The sequence below is a fragment of the Pyrus communis genome, chromosome 7 (assembly GCF_041283825.1).
Source record: "Pyrus communis isolate YQ-2024b chromosome 7, ASM4128382v1, whole genome shotgun sequence".
In the NCBI taxonomy this organism is placed as follows: domain Eukaryota; kingdom Viridiplantae; phylum Streptophyta; class Magnoliopsida; order Rosales; family Rosaceae; genus Pyrus; species Pyrus communis.
Window position 1 is genome coordinate 22,372,874 of NC_142571.1, and position 19,703 is coordinate 22,392,576.

The window sequence follows — 19,703 nt, forward strand, 5'->3', positions numbered from 1 at the left end:
TGTAACTATTGTGTTGTTGAACCAGAGAGTTTTGAAGAAGCTGAAATGGATCAATCTTGGTATAAAGCAATGAGTGAAGAAATTGCCATGATTGAGAAAAACTCTACTTGGAAATTGGTAAATAGACCGAGTGATAAACTTGTGATAGGTGTGAAATGGATCTACAAGACCAAATTGAATTTGGATGGATCTATACAGAAGAACAAAGCAAGATTGGTTGCCAAAGGCTACTCACAACAACCTGGGGTAGATTTCAATGAAACCTTTGCTCTAGTGGCAAGGTTAGATACCATTAGAATCTTGATTGCTCTTGCTGCTCAAAAGGGATGGAAACTTCACCAGTTAGATGTTAAATCAGCCTTTCTAAATGGCATTCTGGAAGAAGAAGTGTATGTGGATCAACCACAAGGATTTGAAGTTCCAAATGAAGAAGAAAGTGTGTATAAGTTAAACAAGGCTCTGTATGGACTCAAACAAGCCCCCAGGGCTTGGTACAGTGAGATAGACTCCTATTTCAGCAAAAGTGGATTTAACAAAAGTCCTAGTGAAGCTACCTTGTATACAAAAACTGGTGAGAACTCTGATATGCTTATTGTGTCTATATATGTTGATGATGTGGTCTTTATTGGTAATTGTGAAGAAATGATTGAAGAATTCAAAAAGGACATGATGAGACAATATGAGATGACGGATCTTGGCTTGTTGCATCACTTCTTGGGAATTGGAGTAATACAAGAAGTTAGTGGGATTTTCATACATTAACAGAAGTATGCACAATCATTGCTTGAAAGATTCAATCTGGAAGGATGCAAATCTGTGGCAACACCATTGATCACAAATGAGAAACTTTGTAAAGTGGATGGTACTGAACCTGCTGATGAAAGCCTATACAGAAAAATGGTTGGGAGTCTACTTTTCTTGACTGCCATAAGGACTGCCATTATATATGCAGCCAGTCTCTTATCAAGGTTCATGCATAATCCCACAAGAATTCACATGGGAACTGCCAAGAGAGTACTCAGGTATATCTCAGGGACCTTGGACTATGGAATCAAGTATGAGAATGGAGAAGAAGCAATCCTAGTAGGCTTCTGTGACAGTGATTGGGGTGGCAATGAAGATGACATGACAAGTACTTCAGGATATGCATTTGCATTTGGTTCTGGGATATTTTCTTGGGCCTCTGTCAAGCAATAAAGTGTTGCACTGTCTACGGCTGAGGCAGAGTATGTGAGTGCTGCAATGGCTACCTCTCAAGCTATATGGTTGAGGTTTGTGTTAAAGGATTTTGGTGGAATGCAAGTGGATGCTACACCACTTATGTGTGACAACACATCATCAATAGCTATGACCAAAAATCTTATTTTTCACCAGAAAACCAAGCATATCGAAAGGAAGTTTCACTTCATAAGGGAAGCCTTGTAGGAGAATACCATTGAACTGATTTACTGCAAATCACAAGATCAAATGGCAGACATCTTTACCAAAGCTCTACCAAAGGAAAGATTTGTCTATCTCAGATGAATGCTTGGGGTCAAAACCAGAATTCATTTAAAGGGGAGTGTTGGAATTAAATAGAATTTGGTTTTGATCTAATGGTTGAGAAGGAAGAAACCAACAGTTAAGTGAATGCTTAGTCTCATAGGACAAGTGTATGCTTTAGATTACTGTTTGTGAATCAAGGGCTGATATTGCTCTAGACTAGCTTGTAAGAGAAAAGTCCAATGTGTTGATATTTAATGAAAATATCTGTGCTTGCTCGACAGAGAGAGCACTGCACATTCCTCTGAAATTCTACTTCTTATTCCTTGTCAATTTCCAGAAATACATGATACCAACTACAAATTAAACCACAAGAATTTATCATGCCAGTTGCTAATTATAAATAAATAAGTCATAAACGTAGCACACTACTATTTGAAACTTTTTAAATACAATTTATATTACCACTTTAATTTATACTAATGGGAGGGTTTGAATTCAGAATCCAATGAGTTTAAAAGGAGGATTCTAACCATTAGGTAAATCCATCACATGCAATATATGAATGGATTCCTCATGTGAAAATCTATCCCAATCCAATAGTCCATGTGGTTAACTTTTACTACCTAAATCATTAGTATTACGATTTAGTATTATTCTTCCTCACTTGTAATTGAAAAGTCATCGCTCTAGCTAATTTGACTAAACTTATGTATGCATGTGCAGTGGCCATATCAAGGCACCCTCAAATTATAAAGGCTATTTTTTGTTATTTTTGCATAATTAAGATATTAATTAATGTTTATTTGAAAGCGATAGTAAATGTTTCAGGTTTTAACCATAAATCATAATCTACAATACATAAATATATCAGATTTGGCAACTCCTTTAATAAAACAAATTTGTAAACTCTTTAATATTTTTACAAAAAGGGAGCATTCTTCACAGTGTGTGTGTGTGTATATATAATTTCTTTGCTTCAACCTTATTTTCTCATGATTTGCATTTTCTGGTACATTCTGCCATATATGAGTCCTTTGGTCATGAAGTCGTCCTTCCATTTTATCATCGTTTCCATGATTTTTTTCTGTTCCCTATCCATTAACCCGAGCGCTAATAATGTCGATCCCCAGTTGATAAATGTTCCTTTGCCTGTATTCAAATATTCATTGGAGCAGACCATGGAAGCTGTGCAAAATGTAGCCTTAGCCATGTCAAATATGCATATTGGTGAAGATGCTAAAAGTTCTACTGATGTGGTCATTTCATATTGTGAGGATTTGCTTGTTGAAACTGCTGGAGTCTTGAATTGGTCCTTTTCGACAATTGATAATTTAAAAGGTTCATATACATAATGTCACATTTCTTTTGTCTGTTTTAATTTTCTATTTTATATAACGCTATGCATTCGAACCTTAGACTTCTTCCCAATAGTATAGAGAATACCTAACAATAGCTAGTTGGTCAAGAATTAAATCAAAGAAATTGGATTGGGGGGACAGAGAAAATGGGACAACCGCTCCCTACATAAAATTTATAGACTACGTACTTACACTTTCATTTTTCCAATAAGAGAACAAAACTCGAACTAAGGATATTTTTCAGCATTGGATTTAATAGACATATATACTACTTTGATTTTTTTTTTCATTGATTTATTTGGTTACAGAAATACCATGTGTAAATGGCATACGTTTAGACTAATTAACCTAGCTAGCTTCATATCGTATTGTATATATGGCGCAGGTGATGTGGTTTTCCATATGAGAACATGGCTGAATACTTCTCAAACCAGAGAAATGACATGCATGGAAGCTTTTAAGAATGGTATTGACTCAAAGATTTCAGAAAGCCTCAGACAAGTGAGCAGACTAATCGATGAGGTCATCGGCATGATCCAAGTGCAGCATCACCATCACCAAAATGGTGCTCAGCCTTTACTACTACCCGGCGGGACGAAATTCGAAGACGTAAAATTGTCCAGCACGCCAAATGCAACAGTTTCTCAGGATGGGAGTGGGAATTTTAATCGAATAATGGATGCCATTGCGGCTGCACCAAATCATGGCCAACAGCGGTTTGTGATATTTATCAAGAAAGGAATTTATAAAGAATATGTGAAAATTGATGCCACAAAGACTAATCTGGTGTTGATGGGAGAGGGCATGGACGTTACTACCATATCTGGCAACAGATGCAATGGTAGTGGTTGGCAAACACTTGATTCAGCAACATTTGGTAAGATATTTATCAGCAAACTGAATTAAACAGAGATGTGTAGTGTGATTTAAAAAAAAAAAAAAATGCATGATTATCATTTCCGTTAAAAATCTGTAATATAATTAATATTATGCATGATTAATTTTGGTTGTCACACCGGTCGCTAATAAACCCCATAACAATTTTTATTTTATTTTTTATGATGAATTTATCATACTTCACCTATTCCTTATTTTGTGAGAAACAGATCCTCGCACATATAAGAAATGGATTAGATATGACAACCCAAAATAAAGTTATGCATTCGATCACTATATCATCGTCGAATGTCCATGCATAGAAATCCATGCTTTGATACTTTTTTTTTTTTTTTTTTTGAGTACATCGATATTTTTATACTAAGGGGAGGGGAGTTAGGTTAAACCACATAATCGGCAGTCTAATTTGGTATTGAATTCGTCATCTACGAGATTCGAACCTAAGACCTCTCACTTTCAAGTAAAGATGAATACTATCAGATCGTAGGACTGAGTGATCCATGCTTTGATGCTTATTGTAGGAATTTAAGGCCCATTTGGATTGCAAACCTAGGGATTTAGATAATATTCATTCAATTAATCGTATATTTTCTAGTATTTATAAGATAACTTTGTTGGCAAATTCAATCTTTTCTCTTTACTTCTTTTATATGTTCCAAAGTGTCCTTATACATTAATGAGTTATCATGTATCCACTTATTGACTTTTGTTGTGAATCAATTCCCTTATATATAGCTGTAGATGCCGAAGGGTTCGTAGCAATGGACATAGGGTTTGAGAACACTGCCGGGCCAAATAACATGCAAGCAGTTGCACTTTCATCCTGCGGCGACCAATCAGTTTTCTACAGGTGCAAGATGAGTGGATATCAAGACACATTGCTGGTGCAGTTCGGTCGCCAGTTCTACCGAGAATGCACGATCAGTGGCACCATCGACTTCATCTTCGGCTTCGGCACTGCCGTTTTCCAAAACTGTAACATTCTTGCCAGGAAAAACCTTGAAGGAGCACAAAACACTCTCACTGCGCACGGTCGATATGCGGCAGATTCTTCAGGCTTCTCATTTCAATTTTGCAACGTTGATGCAGACTCCGATCTAGGGGGTAATGTTACTTCTTCACCCACGTACTTTGGTCGACCATGGGGAAAATATTCACGTACTATATTCATGCAGTCATATATGAGTGATGTAATAAGACCCGAGGGTTGGCTGGATTGGAATGGGGTTGGTGAGCTTGACACTTTGTATTATGCTGAGTACATGAACAATGGGACGGGTGCATCGACTGTAGGTCGGGTCAAGTGGCCCGGCTACCATGTAATTACCGAGGCATCCGATGCCGAATTTTTTACTGTGACCAAGTTTATTGATGGTGACTCATGGCTGCCATCCACCGGTGTCCCCTACGCACCAGGATTGGAGCAAGTTTGATCACAGTTTGTGAGCGAACAAGTTTAACCCAACCAAAAGTTTCATATTAATGCAAGCCTTGCAGAGTTTCCTGAATTCAACTGGCCTCATTGAATATAAGTTCTATTTAGCTCTTTTTAACCTCAATTTTCAATCCTAGGAACAAAATAATAGATTCCTACCCTCTTTTTACAATAATATATTTTTTTTCGGACAAACCATAGATATATTATTAAATTCGAATTGAAACATTTGTATTAGCCACTAAAGTATTAAAAAGTCAAATTGACTTTATATAATTCCATCTATGGTTACCGTTGTGTCAAGAAGCAAATGAAGACAAAGTGTGCAGCTCCATTACATGTTGCGGAGCCACACCAAAGGCTACAGTGGGCTGTAGCCTAGGGAGGATTTGTAGTAATATGTATGTAGTTTAGTGTATTGCCTAATATAATAGACAAAAAAAGTGCAAGAACAATTATGTTTAATGACACTAGCTCGGTGAGTATTTAGCACAACTGAAAACATAAAAATTACCATAGAAATTGTGATATCATTCTGTTCAAGATTATTGTACTTTGATTTGGTGGGTTTTATATTGTTTTCAATCAATGTTTTAAAGATACTTTAGTTCTACTTTCAATTTTTTTTTTTTTTGTTTTGTGCTAGTTGTTTTGTTGTAATTGAGATAGTCCATGTATCAAGTCTTCTATCTTCTTCTTGTGTTTGCATCTAAATATAGGTGAAACTAGATGATTTAATGTAATTTTTGCAGTTTGTAATTGTGAAGCTTATTGAGTTCATGCCAAGCGAATTTTAAAATATACAAATACCAAAGTTAAACTTAAATTTTTGCATACAATACCTATGTAACAAAAAAAATATATATATCATTTGATTTTAGGGGGTTTTTTTAGCTAGTGATTGTAACATCCCACATCGCCCAGGGGAGTGATCCTTATATGTATATTCCCATCCCTACTTAGCACGAGGCCTTTTGGGAGCTCACTGGCTTTGGGTTCCGTAGGAACTCCGAAGTTAAGCGAGAAGGGGGCTAGAGCAATCCCATGATGGGTGACCCACTGGGAAGTTGCTCGTGAGTTCTCAAAAACAAAACCGTGAGGGAATGGTAAGCCCAAAGCGGACAATATCGTGCTACGGTGGTGGAGCGGGCCCGGGAAGTGATCCGCCCCGGGCCGGGATGTGACAATTTGGTATCAGAGCCTAACCCTGGTCACGTGTGTGTTGACGAGGACGTCGGGCCCCTAAGGGGGGTGGATTGTAACATCCCACATCGCCCAGAGGAGTGATCCTTATATGTATATTCCCATCCCTACTTAGCACGAGGTCTTTTGGGAGCTCACTGGCTTCGGGTTCCGTAGGAACTCCGAAGTTAAGCGAGAAGGGGGCTAGAACAATCCCATGATGGGTGACCCACTGGGAAGTTGCTCGTGAGTTCCCAAAAACAAAACCGTGAGGGAATGGTAAGCCCAAAGCGGACAATATCGTGCTACGGTGGTGGAGCGGGCCCGGGAAGTGATCCGCCCCGGGCCGGGATGTGACAGTGATCCACCCATAAAAATTATGGTTCCCATGCACGTTCTAGGAGCAAATGTAAACACTACAAACCTAAGTTGTGGTAATCTTTTAATGCCAAATTAACAACAATCCCTCCAAAATTACAGAAACCTTTCTTACAGAATCCCACCTAATGCAGTAATCAAACCCCATTTGTTTCTGGTAGAGCTTGTAACCAATAGGAAAGAAATCCATTTAAGATTTGCTTTAATGGTTTTTCTTTGTTTCAATGGAAACGTTTCAAGTTCAATAGGAAAAGAATTATGGTTTCATTTCTTTGAAAGGAAACGTTTCATGTTCAGCAGGAAATAAATCCATAAGAAAGAAAATGGTTATAAAAGATTGCCACCTCTTTTTATTTGTATATATTATTACACACACACACACACACACACATATATATATATATATATATATATTTTTTTTTTTTCATAGTGCAACCGTAGCTTTATCTCACTCATCCTCTACATATTCTGGTAAACCCTAAAGCAATGAGTCCACTCATGAGATCGTCGTTGTCCAACTATCTCATGTTTTCATCTTTTATTTTACTTGTCCATCCACTGACACACTTGCTGAAAACACCAATCACTTTATCAAAGTTCCTTTGCCCGTATTCAAAAAGCAATTGGAGAAGACGAAGCTAGCTGCGCAAAGTGTGGCATCGACCTTGTCACATATGCATGTTAGTGCAGATGATCCAAATTCGACCAACCGGATCAGCATGGTTTGTGAGGAAATGCTTAATTCAGCTGCTGGAGTCTGTGGTTGGTTACTTTCTACGCTTCCTGATCTTAAAAGTTCTTGTCCATAACCTCCAACTTTAGTTTAATAATTCTCTCTTTTAATTAGCTTCCTAACATGCACATTGTGTCAATGGTGCAGATAATATCTTTTCTGAAATGAAATCATGGTTAAGTCATTTTTCCCCAAGTATGTGCGCGTATCAATTTGAACATGGTATCGACTCAAATGTTGCAAAGAGGATCTACCAAGTGACCAAGTTAGTTGATGACCTTCTTGATATTATCCGATGACAGCAACAATATTAAACTAAATGCCAAGGTCAAGTGAAAGTGAAAGTTTTTCTCCATATGGCAATACTATTTCACAAGTTGAGAGTCAGAATGTTAATCGAATAATTGATGAGACTGGTTGCCAAGTGAAATCCTCAGTAGAAATTGTGGCTCAAATTTTTCTCCCTTTTTTTTGTCTCAATTGTTCTTTTTAACATAAAGTAGTAATAATGGAAAATAGAAAATGACAATATATATATTTTCGTATAGAAACATTTGCAAATTCTAGGGGATTTAGGCATAACGAGGAGGAAATAGATCACAAAGAATTAAATAGAAGGAATTATAAATTAATGTTGCAAATGTACTACACGAGCATTACAAAGATACGTAAACTCGTCTTCAAAAGAGACAAGTGTCAATAGAATAAAGGAAGTGTTATTGGCACTTCAAAAATTTCATTTTACACCTCTCACAAGTATATTTTTCTTTTTAAATATAGAAAATTTAGAATGTAAAATAAAAATTTTAAAGTGTTAATAACAATTCTCTAAAATAAAAAGACAACAAATTTTTACCAACCCATAAGTTTTATCTGATATGCATTTGACGCCATTCTAGGCGTTTGTTTTGACAGCATAGCCCAAACGTCAAATCCCTTCTATTTGAATTGATTAATGAATGCTTCTCACAATCCACCGATGACATGGAAAGGCCGAAAATCATTTCCATCAAATTCATTAATTCGAATTTTTAAAATTTAATTTAAATATTAAAGTTATTATAATTTTTAAAATAGATCTATATTTTTAGCTGTTTGATCAAATTTTAAGAGTTTCGATTGATGAATTTGATAGAAGGGATCCAGAGAGCCCCAATTTACACAATTTTTTACAATTTTTTTTAACAATAGGGATCCACAATATATAATTAAAAAAAATTGACTCATCCTTTAGAAAAAAGAAAATTTAGTATCTAACTTCCAAGTGTTTTGGTATATATATATATATATAAAAGCAAACAAACAAACAAACTTTTAAATATCTTGTCAGCTCTCATTTAAAATTTGACAATCTAAATTTAATTTCTTCATTAAAAATGCTCTAAAAAAATTTGTAAACGAGTTATTTGCAAATTCTTTACACATACTTTTATAACGTTCATGCAAATGCATTTTTAATCACTCATATCTAAATTTTCGTAAACAATTTCTTTATCACTTTGTTGTCTAAATTCCTTAAAATTCGAAAGTTCCTCACCCGATACCCTGAAGAAAGATTCCTAATCAACTTGGCAGGGATTTTGTTTATATTTTTATTATTTAATTAGCTCTCTTGCAGCTCTGTTTTCTGAAGTAATCATGAGCCTTGAATAGTTTTCCAGTCTTGCATTTTTATTTAACGTCCACGGGTTTTACGTTCGAATTCTGTTCCTGTTTATAATTCGGAAAAAAAATGGCTTTACATTAAAAAGGAGAGGACATAAAATGATTTCATAAATGATTGTATCTTAAGAGAATTAAACCCTCGGAAAAAAAAAAAAAATTTCGTAAGCTTATAAATAGTTGGGCAACTTCCAGATTGCTAATAATTATATGAGATCTGAATCAAAATAATCTAATGCCAAACCTACATATGCTCGAATCCCCAGAACTATTAAGGAGAGGGAAAAAGCTTGAAACTATTACAAAATGATGCAATACTGTGTCAAAAGAAATTTTTAATTTTTTTTGGCCCAACGGAGTGGAAGCCACTAAACGAAACATTCAAACGAATCAACCAAATTTCGGAGATACCGAATGCTATTGAATCGAATGAATGGATAAACAAAAGTGGTTATTTCTTTTATCATCATCTATTCTGTGCAAAAAATATGTTCATTTCCAAATTATGTCTCCCAGAAATCTAAGGGCAGGAACGCCTCTGATCTCCACATCAACTAGTGGAGCCTGGATAACTGTCAAGCCAGAGAGCTCTGTATCCTTCTGGATCATATCAAGAGCACGCATCTGATCCTGAGGTTACTCGGAAGAAAAATTAATTAGAATCCTGAGGTTATTCGAAAGAAACAGAATAAATTGAACAAAATCGTGGATCTGCATTAAAATCTAACGTAAAATTTGTACGCACGCACGCACATGAGATGAAAGTGCATTTTCCTAAAACACTATTTTTTGCATGGTTTGGACAAAACTTCACCATTTTACTTGGTCAATAAGCATGCGTCTTGACGCGTTTGCTAAAACGAGAGTTGATATATTTGCTACCCAAACAAGTAAAAGGAGTCTCATTTACATACCTTTCTTTTAATTGAACAAAATTTGCAATCTGAGGCGGATGGGGGAAGAATCTGATTAACAATAAGTCGAGTCACAGGTACGCTTTCCTTCTTCAGAGAGGCATGCAACCTAGATGACTCACTAACGGCCATCACCTAGAGAACAAGAAAAAAATTGCAAACAATCAATTGGAAGCGAAAAATGCTAGTTAGGGATGAAAAAAGAGAATAATATCATGCAGAGATCCATCTTTCACACAAGATTAGATTCTACATTGTAGAATGAATCATGTAAAGTGATTTCTATCAACGATTACTCGAGAAGGACCAAATTACAGCAGAAAGAGAAGTACGTCATATGACAAAGATCTTACTGTAGGTATTGTTACTATGACAAACTCTGTTGAATCAGTATCACGAAAAAGTTCACGCACTTTAACCATCCTTTCCCTCAGTTTCTCTAATTTGTCAGCCTGGATTGAAGTTTTATGATAAAATATAAGTATACTTGTATTTGTATACATAAAGTATAAAGGCAAGTAACGACATCAGGTTTACCGCGCCCATTTGGGGTTGCTCTTGCCCAAAAACAGATTTGATAGCTGAGGTGGCTGAAGATATCTTTTGTTTAAGCTGTATAACAGAGAACGTAATGATTAACATAAAATGTAAAATATTTGCAAATCAAGAGAATAACCAATTAGTAGCAAACATGTCTAGACATAACTTTTACGTATATAAGAATGCTAACAGACTAGCCATATGCTTACAAGGAAATACAAGACGGTAAAAATCAAGTGATCTAAGGATTTTTCTTCTAAAAATGTTCAAAAGATGTAGCTTACTTATCAGGGAAGGACCAAACCTTATAGGTTATAACAAAGCAAAAATAAAATAACGGACCTATTAAATTGTATTGACTAATGCTACTAAAGGAAAAATTATGGACACCAAGATATTGATGATACCATAAGCGTGGCAAGCACTTAAGCTAAAAAAGATTTTAGAGAAGCGCCAAGAAACTCTGAGCATCAACACCTGGCTCTACTCAGAGTAAAACTTCTAAGAAAACATTTAAAAAGTCAAAAACAACAAAAGACATGCACGTACATTTCCTCACCAACAATACTTCTCAAGAAGATCATCAAGCAACGCCGTCAATATTATAGTGTTTGTAAATAGAATCAAGTATATGGGGCATTTAACTCCAGAACAAGAAAGATGCCCGTGCACACATGCATATGCATCGTTATTCATTCTAAGTAGACATCATTACCTGCAATATCTTGCCAATTGATTGATCCAAAAAGTCTGGCAATGATAAAAGCCGCAATGTGTGACCCTGTTAACAATATCGTATCTATAGCGAGCTATTTTTTATTTAAAAAGTCATTGAAGATAAAAAAAGCAAGTATATTCTCTCACCGTGGGTGCAGTATCAAAAACTATGCGGGTAAACATGCTATATTCTGGGGATTCAAGAAATTGTATCACCTGGAAAGAGGATTAAACATTAATAGAAGAGCAAAAAAGATTTTGTGTTTGTTGGTGAGCCAGAAAATACTTACTTTGGAAATTGCTAGAGCTTCATCCAAACCAGGAGGAGGCGTGTCTAGTAATTCTCCCAGTTTTAAATCTCCTAACTTCGACCAGAAAAAGAAACACACAGGATGAAAAAGAAGCAAGGATTATCATAAAGCATAAGGCAATCCCTATTGGTATAGATGCTCCTTTTACAGCTGCTATGTGAAAATCCAATATTAGTTAAATACTAATGTGAGCATAAGTGTGCATGCACATGTGTACAAACGATCAGTTAGGCCTTAATGCTCAAGAACATCTACACAACATCAAATGAGATCAGAAGACGATAAACACGATCTAAAGTTGCAATACCAATATCTCAAATAAAGCTTTACCTGTTCCGCAAGCATCCCAAGGCCCATACCATCCATGAAATCTTTGACTCCTGTTCCACCATTTTTCTGACTTACATTACGGAATTCTTCCCTTGCCTTCTCCGGGTTTATCTGTGGCATAGCTATTAGTTTAGCTACATACACCACATATAAGATCACAAAACCATCTTAAGAAACAAAACAACAACTTTATCATTATAATGATCACCCCATCAAATAATAGCACAAACAGAAGTATGTGAAGAAATTAGCAAAAGCTTTTATGGGAAGCTAACTCCACATACCTCAAGAGCAAAAAGTGGAGCTTCAGGCCCATCAACTGGTACAAGTGTCCCCCCAGCCAAATCCTACGACAAGATAACATGTATCATTATAATCTTGTGCACACACACGCATAGACATTATAACCAGTTAAATTCTGCTTTACAGGAAATGCAACTACTTCAAAACATTAATAAGTAGCGTTTTAAACCTGGGCAAAAGAATCACTCAAGGAATGTGCTGGATCAGTGGAAACCACAAGAGTGGGATGCCCATTGTTAGCGAATTTTACGGCAAGTGAAGCAGCACAACTTGTCTTCCCTACACCGCCCTTCCCGCCTAACATGTAGTACTTTCGCTGAGTCCCAGCAACCATGTCATCAAACCCAGCAACAGCTTCTGCTGGAGTGGCCACTGATCTCACTGACAAAAATTAAGGCATAGTATAAGTGAAAAAGACTCATTCTGACAAACTCAAGTTTGAAATGAAAAACCCATGATAACATCACAGAACAAAACAAGTGCTGATGCCTTTAATCAGGGACAAACAATTCTACCAAGGGAACAGGATTCCATGACAGAAATAACAGTCAGTGTATGGAGTTGATTTTCCATACAAACAATTAAATATGTAGTTTGCTTGTCTAAACACGAGAGGGAGGGAGAAATAAGTCTCATTTTTTTATATATTAGACTCACAATTATTTTCACCCACATAGGAAGTGGATGGTTTCAAAGAAAGAGAAAAAAATTCACAAAAGGGGAAAAATCTGATTCACGGGCTGCTTCCTAATACATATTTTGCAAGAGTACTCATCTTCTTTGCATCATTCCCATTTCTTATACACTGGATAGTGGATCATTCCAACTTATTGGTTATCAAAAATCAAGTTCTCAGACACGATCTTCACGGTTCCCTTCGATTTAGAGCCAAACATATTAACAGACTCTGGCATACATACATACCAAAGTTGAAGTTCTTTGAACAGAAACACTTATCCCCAAACTCGAACCATTCCAATTGGTTATTGCAATGAGCTACTTTTACTCCAACAAATATTACAACAAAAAGAACCATTTCCTCATTCGAATAATCAAACGAAAACCTCCAAAGTATGTATCCCGTGTCTCCTTATTCGTCCATTTCCCATTCAACACCAATTTCCACTTCAATTCCTACCATATGTAATCCAATCCATTTTCTTCTCCACCAAGCAAAACCAGTTGCATAAAAACAATAATCAACAAAGCATCAACCAACTCGATACCGCTCTGAACCACACCAGTATTCAACCCATCAAAACCACCAATTCAAACAAAACCAATCCAAACATTCAAACCAACAAACTAACAAAACCGAAAAGTTTCGATCTTTTTCCAAACCAGATAGTCAAACACATAAAAAAAAATAGACCCACATGACAAATAACAGTTGGTATTTGAAGATTCAAGAAAGAAACTACCTTGCAATTGGAAGAATTTTCTGGGGGGTTTTGTGGCGGTGGAAAGTAAGCTGAAACCGAAGCTTTTGGGGAGAGAGAGAGGTCTGAGGGTTTTGGGAGCATAAGATAGCAAACCCACCATTGTCATGGAGTTTCTGGCGGTCAAGTTGTGAAGAATTGGTGTGAAAGTGGAGGGAATACATGTGCTACTCGCCATGGTTTTCTGGTAGGAGAGTGGAGTTTCAGAGTAATTTCCATCGGTCGGTTGGTATTTATATAAGCTCGGATTGTAGCTGGATGGAGGCCCGAGTACTTGACCCATAAACCATAACCACTTGCCTCCTCTTTTTTTTTTTTTTTTTTTTTTGTCAATAGAACTTTCGTAATAATAATTAGTACAAGGCTCAAAAGAGCCCGATAAACAAGGATAGATAAAGTAACAGGGCCAAGCAAAGTGAGAGAAGCAACTCAATATACAACAAGAGACCCTTACAAATTTAGGCATGTAGGCTACGATAACAAACAACAACAAAACCCTAGTCTCAGGCAGCATAAACAGACCATTGCCACCGCCACATCCTCGGAAGCCAAACTTCGAACCAAGAGAATAAACACCAGATGCAAGTCCCCTTCACAAACACTTGCAAATGTATACAAACAAAATATCATATAGATAGATAGTGAGGCTAAGGGGTACTTGCCCTCGATTGGGATTCAACATGCCGGTTGGGAAGGGAAAGTGAAGAAGGGTAGTGGATCTAGAATCCAATTTCTGATTGGAGCCCGCTGATCCGAATGCATGGTGGGACGGAGATGGAGTATCACTGTTAAAGAGGAAGGAGGAAAGAAAATTAAAAGACAGAAAGCAGTAAAAGTAGGCGAAAACTGCTGAATAAGGGGCATGAAGCCCAAATTTGAGACAAGCTCAGGGGATAGTTCAAACCCGACTCAACAGAAATTGAGATAAACTTAGGGGAAAATTGGGAATAAAAACGAAGGAATGAGACTGGAAAGGGGAGAGGAAGAGGAGGTGGATGCTAGGAAGGGGATGGCGCATAAGAGATGAGAGAGGAGGAAAATGATGGAGAAGGCGAAACCACTTGTCTTTTTTGTTTTCTCTATTACAAAAGTGATATATATATTTTTTTTAACAAACTATATTATCCATACTAAAGGGGAGGGGGATAAACTTTGCCTCACGTGGGCTAGCAATAATTTGGTTCAAATTCATCTTTGACGAGAATCAAACCTAAAACCTCTCCCTTACAAGTGAAAATGAATACCACTAGACCGTAGTACTAAGTGGCTACCTTTTTTCTATTGTCTTGTATTCTTGAAATTTTAACGGAACAAGTGAATATCACAAATGTGGGTTAGCTTAGTGATCAAAACAACATGCTCGACTAATGTAATTGGGTTTAAATCCACTTCCAACCTTATGTTGGATTAGAATAATTTTAAATATCGCTTTTCTAAGGTCAGAGATCTTGTGGTATTCCTCTTCACTTATAAGTGTGAGGTGTTAAGTTTGATTCTTGCCAAGAACGAATTCAAACCAACTTATTATGGTTGATCCTTTGTGAAATTTAGCGCATTCCCCTTCTTGATAATGTAAATGGTATTCAAAAAATATTTACATTGTTTTAATTTAGATCAAATCAACCCTTTGCCTTTTCCTTAAACTCAGATTGACGGAAAAAGGCTTGCAGATATCATATAACAGCACAAATCAAAATCGAATTATACATATGTGGGTTGCTTTTCTTGTATTTGATCAAATACACAACCACCAAATTATACTAAAATTAAAATAATACTACATATGGGTTAACGCCTAAACCAGAAGCATATGTCTTAAAGAAAACTCTAATCTACCTGCCATGAAGCTTCTGAGACTATTCAAATTGCTCAAGTTCAACCCTGAGGTTTCATTCCGGCTATGTCTTCGAGAGTCAGATTCAACGTATCAGCAGAACCTTTCTTCACCTCTTCCCCACGGGCAGCCAGAAATTGCTCAACGTTGGATGGTTTTCCAAAATACCCGAGATGATCAGCAATCAGGTGGAGATTGTTACACCCGCCACAGCGAACTACCACCACACCTTTCTCGTATGATTCTCTACTGCACGTCTTCATGGATCTTGTTTCACAGACAGTGCAGGTAAAAAGCATGGCCAGGTCATGCCTTGGGGAGATTTTCTGCCCGGAAGAAGCAGAAAATTTGGTATCGGAACTGTTTATAGCGTTCGCATCATTATTGGGTTTCGAACTGCCATCTTCAAGATTTGCCAGATCCTCATTAACCAGATTGGTTGGATTTGTTTGCGTTTGAAGATCTCCTTTGTCAAATCCATATCTTCTGAGTATAGAACTTGCAGAAGGAACAAATTGATCTGCCGCCAACAATTTGTATGAACAAAAACAAGAAAAGTTAAACGGAATAGTATACAGTTTAAGCATGAAAATATTTATCCTTAGAAGAAATCCATGGAGAACCTATAAATGACGGGCTGAACCAACAAGTTCTTCAGCATAAAGGGAGAAACAAACGGAGGACTTTGATGGAAATAGATCAACAAATTCAACTTAGTATCCAGTAACAAGAATAGTTTTCCGTGTCTAATTGATGGATAGCATTATCAGATACTATGGGTGTCCATTTCTGTGTTTTGAGTGCGAACAAACAAGTAACGCCGATCTGTCCTAACACCATCAATAAAAGAGTAAACAATAGCCATTTACTTGATGAAAAATTTCTGAGTTTCCCATATATTTTCCACCATCACATTTCTTTTTCTTTTCTCGATTAGCAATCTTCCACAAAAGAAATGGACCGTTAGCTTGAATGTAAAGCTAAGAGGTCAAATAACAAGAACTAGTGTTAAAATCAATATCCAAAGTATTTCTAATGTTACGAGAACAGAACTTCCAGATCCACAACGACAATTTCTAAACTTAAATTCTGAAATCACTGAAATCATATTTCTAACAACAACTTCAAGTCTTGTAAATATCACAAGTCTCCATTGCATACGCACAACCCTGTTATAAATGTATAAACTGCTAGGTATGTCTTGCATTCTGCAATGGTGCAATGAATGTATGATTTAAACCTCAAGTTCAAGGTTCGGGTTTTCTACACAAGAGTCAGTAGACTCCAAGTTACAGACATACAGAAACAGTGTAGGTGTTGTGGGAATTTCATTCTTGCGAAGCTTGAGAGCCTTCGTTTCTGTACAGATACAGTTTCTCTTGGAGCCTCAAGTAAAGAGAGCCACCATGTATTCCAGTCGCATCTCTTTTCTGTAAATGGTTTTTTATTAATTAGACGTATAACGCTTCCACGAACGAGTTTGAGCTCCGATATTCAATTAAGTCCGACTAATTTGTTTCAAAGGATTTGCTTTAGACAGTTCTTAGAACTCTATTTCAAAAATTGTTCCACCAGCTTTCCAAGTGTTCCATGTTAGAGATACTAATACGTATTTACCTAATAAAATCATCCTCCTAATCAGGCATTCAAAACTACTAAACAAATACCCATCAACACAAATTAGAGAAGATGTTCATGAATTAATCCCTTCAACTTAGTCTCCTAATCCATCAGTAACCCAAGTTGTGATATGATCAATTTCCTTCATACACACCAAAATACACCATAAATTTTTAAAATTTCTTACAATAGCAGTAAAATTTCATATTTTTCTGACGAAAAAAAGCATAAACACAAAATCGACTACGAAAAGCGAAGAATCGATGATCAAGATTTGTTGGGTTTTTGAGAGGGCGGGCCTAACCTTTGAAGAGATGGGAGTTAGGCTGCTGATTGCGGAGAAGGAGTGAGCCTAAGCGCCTCTGCAACATCGTAGCCGCCATGGTTGAGTTCTTGCTTGGATTGCTTAAGCTTGTCGGTTCGAGGTCGGTTTCTGTAAACGGTATTATGTAGGCGACGCCGCAGAGACAGTGTGCCCTCCAAGTTTTAAATGTCTTTGGATTATAATTCTATTAACTGGCCAAAAGGAAAAAGGCATAAAAGTCCTTTTATTTGGTATAAATTTATTTATTTTTATACTTTTTATTTGGTGATCAAATTAAAAAAATAATAATTTAGCCACATTGGTCTTTGAGATTGACATAACTCTCACATTGGTCCTTAAAATATGTAGATTTTGATAAATATTGAAAAGTCACTAAATCGACATCATGAAACTCGTGGAACACTATAAAAAAATATGAAACATATGAAAGAATTTTTTTTTTTCATAATTATTTTAGCCATTAGATTTAAATTTGGACTGTCAGATCTTTTTTTTTTATCGTTGAATTTGATCATATTAGATCTTTGTCATTGGATTCAATGACTTTATAATTATAAAATTAAAAAAAAATACACATATATGGTGGGCTAGCCCACTATTTCAGAGAAGAATTCTAGCCTAAATTTGTCCCAAAAATAAATTTTAGGTTAAAACTCATATTTGGCTCAAAGGTTGGAGTAAGTCTTATGTGTGTACCATCTTGTTCATTTAGTTATGAATACAAATATCGTTGGATTAAATATATATATATATATATATATATATTATAATCAAAATTCTATTTTGAAAACCAAGAATGTTCAGAGTAATAAATTGAGATTAACCTTTTTATTTTTATTATTTTATAATATAGCTTGTTAAAATTGATTTAATGGTGTTTATACAAGCGTTAATTTACATGCACATAAAATGATAAAATATATATTGACTTTTCCTTCCAATCCTAACATATGTGTATGTTGTTTAGAAAGGATAAAACGGTAGAGTTGATACAAGTGAGCTTATTAATAAAAATACTTGGAGCACAGCTAATAAAAGTTATTTGTTTATTTATTTATTATAATAATGAGATTCGAACTTAGAGAACTTTTTGCGTAACAAATACTCTTAATCAACTAAGCTCTCCCTTAAACATCAATCTTATTCAAAATTGCAGCAATTCTTTTCCCGTTAGGTTAGGCTTTTCTCTTTGCATGATTCACCTATGCCACAATTGGTTGTTTTTTATTGTATTTAATCATGATCTTCAGCCGTGTTACTGTAGAGCCTCACTAGCAATTTCACAAATAAACGACAGCCAACTGGTATCTCATACATTTGGAAACAAAATAAATAACAGCAAATTGACCCAGAAAACAAAATGATTTACTGTATACATATATGTTCACCAACGACCTGTGTTGCTATATATATATATATTTATATATGATCACCAACGACTTTGCTAAAGATTTGGAAACCATCCCACCGATTTCATTAATGATTTACTGTATACATTTACTGTATACATATATGTTCATCAACGACCTGTGTTGCAATATATATATATATATATATGATCACCAACGACTTTGCTAAAGATTTGGAAACTATCCCACTGATTTCATTGAACTTGTTTATATTTGTGGGTCAACATATTCAACAGCATGAAGGCGTTGGAAGAAAAATGCATCCATGTGTTATAACTCAGAAGTCCCATCGTAGACATTATGAGCTCATTTAGAAGTGCTTTCAAAATTATTGAAAGCTTTTACAAAAAAATTTTGACTTTCAAAATCACTTGATGTGCTTCTTACATGAAGCACTAGTTATGTATTGCAGAAAGGCACTTCAAGTGTTTCTTCTAAAATTCGCTTGCATTTTTACTAAAGATACTAAAAATATTTTATCAAAAACGCTTTCAGCCATTTTGAAAACAATTTCAGCTACAAACCTTCCCTATGTCTGACTCACAAAAGGTCTCCCTCCCCAAGCTTTTTCTTGGGTTTTTACCTTAGTAAACAAAAAGTACATTTATAAAATGGTAAAGTTGATAATTTGTTTTATACGCCCTAAAGTTTTCTATAGTAGGAGGAAAATATTCTCACCATTCATAATGTAATACAAAATAAGTTTTCAAAACTTGTAGTTGCATCCAACTTTTGTGGACATCCAATAAACTGGATACTTGGTACGTCAGAAAAGTCCAACTCGAAATATCTGAACTGATGACTTATCTTAAGAAAATTGATCATGCCATA

The 19,703-nt window shown here is 35.8% G+C and overlaps 3 protein-coding genes across 3 annotated transcripts; 1 reads left to right on the forward strand and 2 right to left on the reverse strand.

Moving 5' to 3' along the window:
* Positions 1-3,234: 3,234 nt before the first annotated feature.
* Positions 3,235-5,245, forward strand: LOC137734396 (pectinesterase/pectinesterase inhibitor PPE8B-like). Its single transcript, XM_068473672.2, has 2 exons — positions 3,235-3,720; positions 4,476-5,245. Exons 1-2 carry the CDS (start codon positions 3,246-3,248, stop codon positions 5,171-5,173), a joined length of 1,173 nt encoding a protein of 390 aa, XP_068329773.2. The 5' UTR covers positions 3,235-3,245; the 3' UTR covers positions 5,174-5,245.
* A 4,163-nt stretch (positions 5,246-9,408) lies between these two features.
* Positions 9,409-13,903, reverse strand: LOC137734889 (ATPase GET3B). Its single transcript, XM_068474205.2, has 11 exons — positions 13,667-13,903; positions 12,415-12,626; positions 12,227-12,289; positions 11,943-12,053; positions 11,592-11,666; positions 11,449-11,517; positions 11,300-11,365; positions 10,582-10,656; positions 10,398-10,496; positions 10,045-10,179; positions 9,409-9,760 (listed from the first exon to the last, which is right to left on the reverse strand). Exons 1-11 carry the CDS (start codon positions 13,860-13,862, stop codon positions 9,623-9,625), a joined length of 1,239 nt encoding a protein of 412 aa, XP_068330306.2. The 5' UTR covers positions 13,863-13,903; the 3' UTR covers positions 9,409-9,622.
* A 1,430-nt stretch (positions 13,904-15,333) lies between these two features.
* Positions 15,334-17,644, reverse strand: LOC137735474 (mitochondrial protein import protein ZIM17). Its single transcript, XM_068474905.2, has 2 exons — positions 17,443-17,644; positions 15,334-16,038 (listed from the first exon to the last, which is right to left on the reverse strand). The coding sequence occupies exons 1-2, from the start codon at positions 17,519-17,521 to the stop codon at positions 15,560-15,562; spliced, it is 558 nt and encodes a 185-aa protein (XP_068331006.2). The 5' UTR covers positions 17,522-17,644; the 3' UTR covers positions 15,334-15,559.
* Positions 17,645-19,703: the final 2,059 nt, after the last annotated feature.